The sequence below is a fragment of the Crinia signifera genome, chromosome 6 (genome assembly GCF_055691185.1).
Source record: "Crinia signifera chromosome 6, ASM5569118v1, whole genome shotgun sequence".
Classification (NCBI taxonomy): Eukaryota; Metazoa; Chordata; class Amphibia; order Anura; family Myobatrachidae; genus Crinia; species Crinia signifera.
Genome location: NC_139222.1, coordinates 178013061 through 178027576, shown reverse-complemented (window position 1 = coordinate 178027576; position 14516 = coordinate 178013061). Strand labels below are relative to the sequence as shown.

Below are 14516 nucleotides of genomic sequence, written 5' to 3'. Positions count from 1 at the left end.
GAAGCCTCAGACATGGGCTGACTCAAATAGTACAGGCCCATTACCAAGTAGCAAAAATTAAAATTAAGAGATTGCTGGGTCTGTTCACTTTCCCCTTTTAAATCAAGATCCATGCATTACCACAGAAAAGGACCTTGGTATGTGTCTGAGTGCTGAAACTCTAAATCAAATGGTCTTTCGGGTCCAAACAGTCCTCCCACATGGGGTACCAAAAAAGGAAACAAATTATACCCAACAATAGTGATATACTGCTTAAACGATAATTATTATCAATTAAAAGGAATGTTGTCAGAACCTGTACCATTAAAGTTGTCTACATAAAGCAGACAAATAGCGCATAGGGAGGGACAGTGAAGTCACCATAGGCACTCCGGATCCTCAGTATGAGGTCCAAATTCACTTTCCAAATGTATTATTATTATGCATAAGAAAAGACAAATAGGATGGTCTACAAGAATTGCAGACAAAAACAGCATGGGTGGTTAAACAAAACAGGCCCTGATAAGTTCTCCTTCCCTCTGGATGGAATTCACTGCGCTGGTCCCCTTCTGGCCAACCGGTTTCGATAGACTAGCTATCTTTTTCAAGGCATGGGATCAAAGCGTTGGTTAGGAGTCCCATTGACCACTACAGAGTTGATAAATATTAGCATCACTGGGTATCTTTGTAACTCCTCACTAGCTAATAGACTAGGTAGACATTCTGATAAGCAGAATGACCAAAAAGGATTATTTTTATGTCAGTGCCACAGATCAAAATTATTTGTAAATATTCAGATGGTACCGTGCAGCTAAAAACAGATATGTGTTTGGCTGTACCAAGAGCATGTTGTAATTACCAGTCTGATGTAAATTGAAGATACTATAGAGCAGTGGTTCTAAAAAAAAGTGGGTCCCGACTTTCTCAGCATGGGGTCATAACTCCCTATCGCTGCTCATCAGGCTGATTACTTTTCTAATCTCAGTCAGTGATTCAAGGAGTCTGGAACATCTGTTGAATTGTCTGTTATTCTAGACTCCTTCCATCACTCTGTGCCTTCATAATGCTGCCATGCATGTGCTGTCTTCTGACTACACATGTGATGTTATGACCTTCTGCAGTAACTTGCTGGGGTCCAGTCATTATTTTTATTTCCTGATGGGATCCCAGAGAAAGATAGTTTGAGGAGCCCTGCTATAGAGGAACACACAGCTAGAGTCAAGGATTTGAAGAAGCAGATTATTAAAGGGAATTCAGGATGGTTAATTTAGCTTAATCCAGCAACATGAATTACAGGAATTATGGGACATATAGTAGGTATAGCGATGTTTGCTTTAAATGTTGTAGAAATATTGTTACTTGCTTACAGTATGTCACTTTCAATATACTCATGTGTATGTTCTCTGTTTGCCAGAAGAAATGCAAATCAGCAATGAACAGATCGATTTGGGAAACTCAGGAATGGTGGAGCACAGAAAGCAGAGAATAAGTCTGGCCTGATGGATGTGAGAGAATGGTCATCAGCCCTCTGAGACACAAGCAACAAGTGCAACCTGTTTCAGAGAAATATCCACTATCACTATTAAGTTAGACTGTTTCTTCTGCAGTTAGGAAGATTTTACTGTATGATGTTCTCACCTATCCTGACTATTCCTGGTCTAGTTAATCCAGCTAAAACCATGTATGCAATATGTAGTTTGCGAATGAACATGACATCATGCTTAATTATTGTACAAAATGAGGGAATGATAGAGACCCCCCTGGGGTCTGCATATTCATATGGGTAATAGATAAGAATTATTACAAAGCACACATGAGCTAATAAATTTTACAATAAGTTAAACAATGTGATTTGTAAGACGTTCAGCTAATATTTGGCTTTTGCAGCGTTTGCTGAAACATTAGAAGTTACACCCAGGTTTGAGGAAGTACTGTATTTCCAGACAGTGGTCAACTGTCTGAAAACAACCACAGAGGCAGCTAGAACCAGATTTCTGACCATGTAAGGCATTAGGTACTTTCCAGACAAACAGCATTAGGGGGCAGGAATATGGGAGGTCTAGGGTAATCCAGTTTACTGGAAGTCCACTCCTATGTTACAAAATGGAAGTGCACATTGCTACGCAGATCATGTCTGAACCAATATTCTGGTTGAAGCCCAACCCCATTGAGGAGGGTCATAATGAATATGTATGAATTTCCTGTAAGACCCTACCCCTGAAGGGAGGGGCATGCTTCTATTACTTTGTACAAATATATGTGTCCGTGCAAATAAACGATAGAATACTTGCAATTATGATCCAACTGTGTGGTATCTTATTCTGGTATTCTCCTGATCAGATCAGTAAAGGTAAGGTGTTGCAAAGGTGACTGAATATATCGAAGGTAATTATTCAAGCTATTAGGAGCAAATGACAATTGACCATTTGCTCCCAAACCAGGAATGCAGATAAAAAAAATGAGGTTCAGACAAATTGGTTAAATCAATTTGATTTCACCAGTTTATCCGAACGAGCATTTTCTGGCTTTTGGTTGATTGTCATTTGCTCATACACAGACTCTTTGATCCCGGTGTTTGTCTATACAGATTCGATATCGACGAACGCCGAGACCCGGCAAGTTACCCGAACCAAAAAGGAGGGAGGGTGGCGAGGGGAGGCTGCATAGAGCAGCATTACACTGCCTTTGATCTTCCAGACTGAAGCAGAAATAGACTTGCTTGCCAAGACCATCTCCGCTTTCAATCCCGGTGCCGTGGGGCTGCAAATCGGGATCAAATCTGCATCAAAGGCAGCTAACACGGTTTAATTCAGGGTAATTTTCGATTTTGATTCTGGAAGCAAAATCGAATCGAAAATTACCCTGAATCGAAGCCTGTGTACGCCCCAATAATAAGATCATCTTTCCAATCTCTGTTTGGAACGAAAATCTGTTGGTCTGTATCCAACAAGAGTATGCATTGAGGACCATGGTTGGTTACCCCTGTAATAGACTATAAATGCAGCCACGTGATATCTGTACAGCACCCAAATAAAATACAAGGCAGGCTCACGATACACAGGGTCTTTTTTCGGTTTTCTTTTAATGAAATCCACAAAAATGTCAGTGAGGAAAAATAAATATAGATTCCATAGGTGTTCATACCTTTTAAATATTTACTGTGGTTACAAAATGTTGCTGCCCTGGGGAATCTTCTCTCTCAGACTAGAGAATCTGTGACAAATAATATCAGTGTACAAACCCAAACATTACAGTGCTGGATATAGTGAGAAATTAACATGGAGAATTTTATTCTGAACTAAAAACATTTTCATATTTAATAAATCAAATCGTGTTTGTATAAAATCATTTTTTGTGGGAACATTTTTTAAAATAAATAGAAACAATATTACAGACTTTTGTTGTATCAGATATGTGGCAGCATCGGTTAGTTCCTTCAAGAATGCAGAGCTAAATGTAACATGTAATAATTATGTTTTGATTTATTACATACACCCTTAAAGCAAAAAATAGCAAGGATATCTCCCTTTCCAGTCAGGTAACAACTTTCCTCATCAAGGGAATGGTGGTCACTTGAGAAATATTATGCAGGGCAAACGTCCAGCTCTGAATTGGAGAATATGTGGTGGTTTTAGGTTGTAGAGAGAACATATAGAGGATGCATATAAATGGTCTGATGGTGTAGGAAAGCAGTTTGGGATCCCAAGCTATATACATTATATACAGGGAAATTAAAGCAGAAACATTTTGGGCAGCAAGTCAATGGACTGGAGACTGTCTGCAATACAGGGCACGTTAATAGCTGAATAGTATCTTACCGTAAAACGGACTTTCTTTCTTGTACATGATTTTCTGTGTAACAATCCACCCTCCTTTCACTTTCTGGACTGCACTGTGGCACTTAATGTCTGTCCTGAAAATTCTGAATAAAATTGTTCGAAGGCATGACATTGCCACTTCTAACCGGTCATCATTAAAACACCCAAGTGTAGAAATAGGCATCTTTGAACCTTACTTTTTAATAAACTGCCTTCTTTTCATAAGCTGCATAGTTGCCCTAGTTATATACTACTACTATAACCACCACGTTTGTACACAGCTGTCAACATATGTACAGTTTCAAATCAGTTATGCGGTCATCAGAATGGCGCCGAATCAGTTTCACTGTTGTACTCAATACTGCTGTTAGGTTTTATTTTAAAACTCCATGTAGCGATCAATACAATGGAAAAAGTAACTCTAAGCTAGTTGGGTCTGTAGAGGTTATAATATACAGAGACTGAATGTGGGATCGATGAAGTTGGCAATTCCCTTTGGCTGTTGGGGAAGGAAGAAAAGGGCAGGCAAAGTTGGCAATTCATTTTGGATCATCGCTGTTTCAACAAAGCTTTGTACATGGCAAATCCCAGGACGGCGAAGACTGTTGCACCAAAACTTGCCCGCAGCCAGAATGTGGAACCTTTAAGCTCTGCCTGCGACATGTGCCTGGGAGCATGAAGAGAAAAAGAAATACATTGTTCTATTAATTGGTATATAAGAATTTCCTGCACAGAAATCAGTAGGATCAATTGGGAATTGGAAAGCAACAGTATCAAAGTTTAGATTCCTGTATGACATTAATAACACAATGGCAATAAGCTTTTCAAAATTGACTACTTCAACTTAAGAATGGACTTTAACTTTATCGTAAAGGTTATATTCATAGGGGGATATTCAATAAGTGCTGATTTTTTGTCTGTTGGAAAAATTGTCATGGTCGGAAAATACACTAATCAGCTAATTACTCGCCAATCCCCGTGTTTTAGTGGAAACTGCTGGCATTTTTTACAGTTTTACACCGACGATGTTTCGTCTTTGTAAAAAAGGGAAACTGCATCTGTGCAAAACAGACACAATAAAATAAGGAAAGTCCTTTTTTTTTTTCAGCTATCCTAATTGAATACCTCTTCTAAAACTCTACAACAATGGAATCTACAGCAATGCCAAGGGAATTTGCCAAAACAGATGTGAAAATTGCCACACAAATGAGATCCTCAAAATATCCATTAAAAATGCCAGCGCCACTTACAATGACGGTTCTGTTTTTGGGTGCAATATTTGACTAAACTTCAATTCATTGACTTGGCTGTATTTGTATTTACTTATACTAAATCGCTGTCAGTGGTGCTGGCATTTTTAGCTGTTATTTTGAGGATCGCTCACAGCAACGTTGGCACTCAAAAGGGTTAAATCCATGTTACACAACATACAAAATAGGAATAATAAAAAAGGTGCAGGAAGTACAATCTGATTTTATGGTTTGTTAAATAGATCATGTACACGTGATTCCACATGGGACACAACTTCCTGATCAGTTAATCCACAAAGAAAATCATGGCAACATAAATAAAACCAAAAGCCGCCAGGTTAATGTCATTCATTCAGATAACACTAAAGCCAAAGTCACTTATTTGTGCCAAGAGCCTGCAGTGTTAGGTGTACACTAACTTTGCGTGCAGACAATCAGGTGTTATAGCATCAAAAAAGTAATCCAGACAACTTTAATGTGGCTATAAAATGAAGTGAGCAGAGTTAACATAAGTATCCTCTGACTGTATTTGGCATATATATATGCCCGAAATAAATTTGCACATATATATATATATATATATATATATTCCTCACATTTAATACATCATAGCATTGAACAGTTACGTAATTTGTTTAGTGCATACAACAAAAACAAACTAGAGCAGGATTAATACACTATTTGGATAAATCCATTAAAGTGCACACATCTGAGATACCTGGCAGTGTCTAGAGCTGGTTCAGCAGATGCTTCCATAAAGATGGAATATTCCACGTGGGAGACGGGATGCACTTGGTGTCCCAGGCTGCTCTCTGTGTCTGTAATCAGCGACTCCCCCAATACATCTATCCAGGCTATCAACCTTATACACACACGCACACAGTTCATGGAATGATTTGCACCAACAAAGAATTCTATACTCAACATGCTGAAAAGAGGGCCATTCTAACAGAATCTGCCACTGTGCATGACATAACGTTGTACCCATTAGCTGAGAAACTTTCAGATCCTGACCTTTCCAGCATACTGAAGTATAAACGGTACTTATGTAATATCTGGGCTCCCGCTTTTCTTATGAGACCGCTTCCGCTCGCCACGCTTCGGGCACGGTGGCTCGCCACACTATATAGAATCAACTCCATGCGTAGTTGGATAGTAGGGGTATGAAAAAATGGGGTGCATTTAACATGGGAGCCCAGATAATACATAAGTACCGTATAAACTTATAAAAAGTATTTACATCCCCATTTTTTGGAGGCTTGGAGATTCTGGAGCAGATTTTCAGACTTCAAATTTGAGAACGCAAAAGTGTTAAGAGTTCGGTGGTCAGTACACGGTGTACCATTTCTAGGATACAGTAGGTTTGCCATCTTGTAACTGCCATGGAACAGAATATAACAAAACTACAAGGTGTACATTTGAAGGATAGCACTCCAAGTTAACTATGGGGTAGATGTATGAAGAAGTGTTAAAGAAGTGATAAAGTGTCTGGTACTCTAGGACCGGCCAATCAGCTCCTAACTGTCCCTTTTTAAATCCAGCCAGTAACTTAACAGCCAGGAGCCGATTGGTTGGTGATAAAGTACCAGGTGCTTTATCACTTCTCCTTCCTTATCACTGCTTCACACATCTAGACGTGATAGCAAAAGAATACCAAACCGACATATCATATATACTCATATGTTGTATGTTGTTCAGTAATTCACAGTTACAGGAAATAGTAACACTTTAGGTTTCAGGACTGCAGTGTCTTACAAGGTGTAATTGTCTTGTCATATAGTTACATTGGAGCGCTATCCTTCAACTTTACACCTTTAACTTTTGTTCTATCCTTTTTGAGTATTGTGTGGTATTTTTACGTTGTGTGTATTTTGGGATTAGCTGCACCAAGGTTTATTGCACACTCCTTTGTCTGCCAACTACCAACCTATGGAACATAATATGTTGGAGGCACAAATCCTGCATTATAGAAATACATTACAGAGAATATGGCTTAAACAAAGCCACAATGTGGATATTATTACCCCATTGTACCTCAGATGAAGCCATTACATAGTAGTCTGACCACATATGCCCAAAGAGAAGACCGATTACAGCGCACAGATCTCAGCGGATGTTTGTTACTTTGGAGAACTCTGATCCTGCACTAGAATCCCCAAGCCTTGTGTATCACACACAGAAATATCAACACCTCCATACATTGTGTAACATCACACTTCTGTGATCCAAGTCAATGCAAAATGCCACCACAAGACAGCCAGAACATGCTTTAGAATTGTGACAGTGAAGTATCAGTTTCTCTTACAGAGGACGGATTAAACAATTTTAGGCTGTAGGATTTGTTACAGCCACATATTACAGAATGTACAGTGCTAGATATTGGGAGAATATTAAGCAGCAGATTGGTATATAAAGATTTCCATGTGACATGTATATTGTTGTACTCTGCATAAAGATCATGGCAGCATGGACTAAACAATCAGCGGAGAAACCATTAGCAGTGCTGCAGTATGTCGGTGGTGGAAGCACTGATAAGAGGGCAGCATGAATGGTGTAATGGTTAGCATTACTACCTCACAGCGCTGAGGTCATGGGTTCAATTCCCACCATATCCTCCTTGGGCTTGTGTGGGTTTCCTCCAGGCACTCCGGTTTCTTCCCACAATCCAAAATATACTGGTATGTTAATTGGCTCCTAACAAAAATTATTCCTAGAATGAATGTGTGTCTACATGTGGTAGGGAATATAGAGTGTAAGCTCCGCTGGGGCAGGGACTTCTCTGTGCGCACTACATAAATAACTTGTAATAAATAAATAAGATCATTGGGAGTATGTTAGGTCATAGGATACAATGTGGCTCCCAGTTTGATTGACAGCCAGAGTGAAGGTGGTATAGGGGAGCAGTATTTAAAAGGCCGGTGTGCAGCAAGCAACTGTCTGCAGACGCGGTACTACTGTCCCCAGGTTATCAGTTGTGATGGACATTCAGAGCAACCATAGTGATGTTCTGATTGTGTGACCCATGTTCTTAAAGTGTTATTGCGTCTGCCTTGTCTGTTGAAAACAGCAGATCTGAGAAGCTGACTGTGAAAGACATTTGTATTTATTTTTTAGATCTGTTGCGATAGAAGGCATTAACCTAATCTCTCTTGGTTCTGCATCTGAATCTCTGAATTAGGGCCAATGATAATTTCTTGTCTACTGTTTGTAAAAACATGACCTTAACAGAGGCATATTCCGATCAGCCATCACATTAAAACTACCTGCCTAACTGTGTAGGTCTCTGTCCTGTGGTATCTGGCACCAAAACATAAGTTGCAGAGAGTGGCCTCCATGGTTCAGACTTGTTTATCTAGCATATCCTATAGATGCGCGATCAGACTGATATCTCAGGAATTTGGAGGCCAAGTCAACAGTTGAACACAGCCTTATTCCTCTAAGCTATTTTTAGCAGGGTGCATTATCCTGCAGAAATAAGCCACTGCCATAAGGGAATTCCACTTCCATTAAGGGGTGTGCTTAGTCGGCAAGAATGTGTCAAAGTAAAATCCACATGAATGCAAGAACCCAAGGTTTCCAGCAGAACATTGCCCAGAGCATCACACTACCTATGTCGGCTTGCCATCTCCCCATAGTTCTTCCTGGTTCCAGCTCTTCTCCAGATAAAGGACACACACATTTAGCCGCCCACAAGATATAAGAGAAAACAGGACTCAGACAAGGCCACCTTCTTCCATTGTTCCTTGTCCCAGTTCGGACATGCTTATGCCTATTGCAGTCATTTTCGGTAGTCTACAATTTCTATGTGCATTAATGAATTTTGGGTACCCATGACATGGTCACAGGTTGTCCCTCCTTGAACTACTTTTGGTAAGTACTGATCACAGCATACTGGGAACATTGCACAAGACCTGCCGATCTGGAGATGCTCACACCCAATTGATTGAATCCTTACACTTTCCCAACAGAGTGTTAACTTTCCGCCTAATCTAATAATCTTCCACACTGTGACAGGTGCAATTGCAACAAGATAATCAATGAGATTCTCATCGCCTTCCAGTGGTTTTAATGTAAAGGCTGATCTTTAAATATTCGTAGGCAGCCCTAGTAATGGAAATCCTTTTAAGCAGATCTTAGGTGGGCAAATACCTACGACTAACTTTTCTGTATTGTATTGGATCAACAAAATCATGCTTCAATCACCATGTTTGATTTTTACTAAGCAGGTCACAGGCCACTGTGGTTCACAGGTATGGAGCATTGGATAGATAGGCATTAGGTCGACAGTCATTAGATCGACCACTGAAGGTCGACAGGGTCATTAGGTCTTAATGTGGAAGGTCGACAGTCAAACGGTTGACATGATTGGTTTCACTTTTTTTACCCAAATGTCGACATATACACCGTAACATAGCACTGTGTCCACTCGCATGGCTCACCATGTTTTGGGCATGGTGCCACCCTATGCTTGGCACACTATTTTATTCTCCCTCCATTCCCTAGTGGATGGTAGAGCATGAAATACCACCTGTCGGCACATGTCAGCTCAACAAAAAGTAATAAAAAAAACATGTCGACCTTTGACTGTCGACCCCATGTCAACCTAATGCTCGTGTCACCCTAATGACCCTGTTGACCTAACCCCAAGTTAATTTTCAGTCATGTCGACCTTCAGTGGTGGACCTAATGACTATCGACCTAGTGACCGTATACCATGGTTAACAATGCTAAAGGTGGCCACACACGGTGAGTTTTGGGCTTGCGATCAGTGCTCCCACGCACATTACATAGCACAAAAAGGATGTGCAGTCATGTGTGGGCACCTTAAGTGTTGTACAAACCACCCATACCCCCTTTACAAAATACTTCAGCTTGCCCAGCCAATGACAGAGTACACTAGATGACAATTACTGATTGGCAAGTTATCCATTAAGCCATTGCCAGGTCAATGAGAACGCAAACTACGGACAATGAGCATGAGCTACTAATGCTGCATCTTAATTCTATAAATTGTAATATTAACAAAGCCTGGGGTCTAGATCAAATACTGTAGACCTGAATATTAAAATACCATATCACTATATAAATCGGAGCGAGTTATTTCGGGGCTACTTACTAAGAGGCAGTTGCAGGGATAGGGGTTCTGATAATATATCATGTTACTGACAGTTTTAGACCCATCCAGCCAAGCACCTGCTCACCATCGGGTGCCGGACGGGGTCCTGACAGTCATTTACCCCATGTTGGGATCCCGACTGTTAAAACACAGAGAGACGGGTTCCCGACAGCCACCAGCTATTCTCCCTCGTGGGGATCCACGACACCCATAGAGGGAGAATAGAATAGGTGGCGAGCATTGCAAGCCGCCGTGCCCGCAGCGAGCCCTCAAGGGGCTTTGTTGCTGTCTGAGTCCGGCCAGTCGGGATCCCGATGCCGGGCTTATGACTGTCGGGATCCCGACTGTCGGAACCCTATACCACACCCCTCACCATCGGATGATCCATTTCTGGTGTTATGGCATGCAAAGCAGAAAGCGGGACAATGCCATCTTTAAATGGCGTCAGTTAATGGAAGTAAGCTCTGAATTGGAGTGAGCGCTTATTTCTCTTCAGGTAGGCAAGATCTTTTATGTCTCTTGCTTTATAACCTTGTTACATATGGGGGCTATTTAAATGTCACCTTAAATATACAACATTGCCAATTGCTTCAATAAATAGGCCCCTTTAGACTGTTAATTACCATTTAAAAGAATGTTACAGGGAGTTGGGCTGGCAGTGTACATCAACAAAATTGGTACAGTATATGAACTAGACCTTCAAATCCGTATTAATTTTTTTTTTTTTATCACAGTTGTTTGTGAACTTGGCAAAATAGCTACAGACAGGTAGCGTCAATGGATAAGATCTGTGATTAAAGAATATAAGCTCAGGGTCATTATTAACAGTTAAAATCAAACATAAACTTGTCATATGTATCATAGTAAAATGAAATATACAGACAAACTTAATAATAATATAGTGTACTAATATAGAAGGCAGTCAGACATCATGTGGTAGGGCATGGAGTGATAGCAAGAACGTTTAGGGAAATAAATATTATCGTTATATTGGTTTTGTTGTTACATGTTCATTTGTGGGATTTGTACTAGAGCAATGATGGCTAACCTTGACACTCCAGCTGCTGTTGAACTACACATCCCAGCATGCCCTGCATCAGTTTTTAATATGGCCATGCTAAAACTGATGCAGGGCATACTGGAATGTGTAGTTCAACAACAGCTGGAGTGTCAAGGTTACCCATCACTGTACTAGGGCATGTTTAAAAATGTGTATCTCATTGTCTGTAACATAGCACTCAGACCTAAGCATCACAGTCACATTCTCTGCGAGATCCTGTGTGTGGCTTATTTTAGTCACTGATGTATATGGTGCTCCGAGGGAAGGGGCTGATGTTGGCCATTACATTTGGAGCTGCCAAGACAGATAAAGAACAGAGATGCTTATTCCTGGAGACATTGAGACTGCCTGTACCTCACTGTCATGTATGCATTGTAAGCACATTATACAATTCAGCAAATAACACACTATTAATGGGTCATATCCAAAGACATTTAAAAAGGGGTGCTTCTATTTCACTGTTCTCCATATTTATATGTATATTTTTTAGTACAATTATGAAAACTTCTCTCTCCATGTAAGAACGGACACAGGACCAGAAAATTTGCTGTCATCAGGTACTAATTAGTCATTTAAAATCTGCCATATACAAAAGGGACTTGAGGGACTTTTTACTGGTGTCCTAAAGACTGGAATCCTCAGGGAGGTCTTAGATTGCAGTAGTTATGGGGATTAGTACAGAAGATTAAATAACAATCTGTGTCAGTATACTAAACGGTGAATTCAGCATCAATAAATCTGTTTGTGTTATATTTCCTGGTATGTTGTCTAGAAAGGTTTGAATTATTGAAAAGGTTACATTACATAAGCGTAAGACTAACTGGACTCGTGCAAGCTTATTTTTTATCAAGACATACAGAGCCATATATTTGTGGTGCCAAACATTTGAAGGGATTCAACCAGGAGCAGATAGTCCTGGGAAGCTCTAGCATTTCCTTTGTGTCTAGATAGGGGGGCAGCTCCATTAGATGACAGAGTTCTCACCGCCTACTATACTGGCAGCAGTCAACATTCAGAAAAGGCTAGTTAACTGTTAAACTGTTAATGGGAAACATGGTGCAGCAATAAGACTGTAATGGCTGTCCAGAGAAACTGAAATGAACACCTGGTGGAAAGAGAAAATAAATAGTGCTAAACACACTACACAGGATTCTGGGTTTAAAAGATTAATAGGAATAGCATGAAATATATTAGTGAGAAATTGTAATCAGATCCTGAACAGAGCAGTGTCCAGAGTTATCCTTATTCAGGTTAATAATGTTATGCCCACACCAGAGAAAATAGCGGAGTTGGCACTCTTCACACTCTTCCTAGCAGAATCTTAGGGTATTTGCACACAGAATTAATCTAATCAGCATACATCTATTTGTGTTGTGTTCTAGAGGGTCAGTTTATTGTACTTCTGTTATTTAGGTTTATTTTCAAAATTTTGTGGTGAAATTGTGAATGGTTATAAAGGACAGAAACAAGGATTGTTATTTAATCAAAGTGCTCCAATAGAAACAGCAACTGGACATCCAATGCAGCTTCTATTGCAATGATCTTGCTACCTCTGATACAGGTCTAATGTCTAATGGGTTTGGTGGGAACTAGCAGGTTATTCTGTATGCTAGTCTGCTACACAGGGCGGAATAGGTTCTACATTGAATAGCACAAATTAACCCTAGAATGTCAGTGTGTGCGTGTACATGTGGTAGGGAATATAGATTGTAAGCTCCACTGGGGCAGGGACTGATGTGAATGTTCAAATATTCTCTGTAAAGCTCTGCGGAAAATGTGTGCGCTATATAAAGAAATAATAAATAATAGCAACTCCAGCTAAACCTAGAATCACAATGTTCTTAAATATTGTAGCACTATGATGGAAATTGACTATGGTAAGGAAGTGAGTGATTGTAAACTGAAAGAGGTTAACCCTAAATTTACCAACACATAATTTCAGCACATTAATGAGCTTTGCCAGGGAATCATTTAATCTGCAAACAGTGGCAATACTGTTCATGTACACTGTAGAGCAGGGCTGGGCAACACCGGCCTTCCAGATGTTAGTTAACTACACATCCCAGGATGCTTTGCATTAGTTTTGCTATGTGGCCATGCTGAAACTGATGCAAGGCATGCTGGGATGTGTAGTTCATCAACATCTGGACGGCCGGTGTTGCCCAGCCCTGCTGTAGAGCATGATAAATAAAATATACCTATACATTACAGTCTACATATAATCTATTAGTAGGTTAATGCACTCTGGAATGGAAGAGAATATCCAAATACACAGGCAGTGTATATATAATATATTAGTACATTAAGGCACAGAATTTACTAAGATGGGAGTTTCATATGGGCAACCAATTAGAATCTCCTACTCCTTTATTTAACACTTTCTAGAAGATAACAGATAGGGGGAAATTTACTAAGATGGATGGGTGTTCTATTTCCCATGCAATGTTGCTATGGGCAACCAATCAGAATCTACTTATTTATTTAGCACCTTCTAGAAGATAATAGATAGTATCTGATTGGTTGCCCATAGCAACATCCCATGAGAAATAGAACTCCCATCTTAGTAAATTCCCCCATAGTATATGACTGGTTGCCCATAACAACATCCTATCTGAAATAGAACTCCCATCTTAGTAAATTCCCCCTTTTGTGTTGGCTGATGATTAACTAATCAGGAAGCTTGTAGAATTGTATGTAAACATTTGAGCACCCCTGGTCAAATTGTACATATCACTGAATTTGTAAGTATAATGTAATGGTACTTGTTTCCTATCTGGGCGCCCGTCGCGGGCATCGCGGGTACATTTATGTATGGCCGCGACGCGACCGACGCGATGCCCGCGATTTTCCATTGAAACCAATGTTAAACTTGGAAATCGTGTCGGTCGCGTCGCGGCCGGCCATAAATGTACCCGCGATGCCCGCGACGCGATGCTCCCGATTTCCCATAGGAATCAATGTTAAAAGCCGCGATGGACCCGATTTTACTGTTAAATGCCTCAACCCACCCGATTTGGCCATAGGAATCAATGTTAAATGGGCCACAGAGCCCATTAACCCTTAAATGTCCCCCCCAATTTTTGACGCCACCCCACGATCGACGCCAACCCGAAGCGTGGCGAGCGCAGCGAGCCCGCGAGGGGCGGCGGTACGCGTCCTCCGACCTTTTCATGCCCTACTATCCACTAGGGCGTGGTGTGAGAATATAATAGTGTGGTGAGCGCAGCGAGCCACCGAGCCCGAAGCGTGGCGAGCCCCGCGAGGGGACGCGGATACCTTCACAGTTATGCGTG

At 40.6% G+C, this 14516-nt stretch overlaps 1 protein-coding gene across 5 annotated transcripts in view; it reads right to left on the bottom strand.

The window, feature by feature from the left end:
* Positions 1–3042: 3042 nt before the first annotated feature.
* RHOT1 (ras homolog family member T1) overlaps positions 3043–14516 on the bottom strand; it is a 73894-nt gene continuing 62420 nt past the window's right edge. For 4 of the 5 annotated variants that reach the window (XM_083148248.1, XM_083148250.1, XM_083148249.1 and 1 more), the window contains one exon: positions 3043–4464. In XM_083148248.1, the coding sequence (XP_083004374.1) occupies positions 4347–4464 (118 nt within the window). In that variant the 3' untranslated portion in view covers positions 3043–4346. Of the gene's footprint in view, positions 4465–5765; positions 5910–14516 lie in introns of all 5 variants that reach the window. The other variant, XM_083148253.1, reaches the window with a different exon arrangement.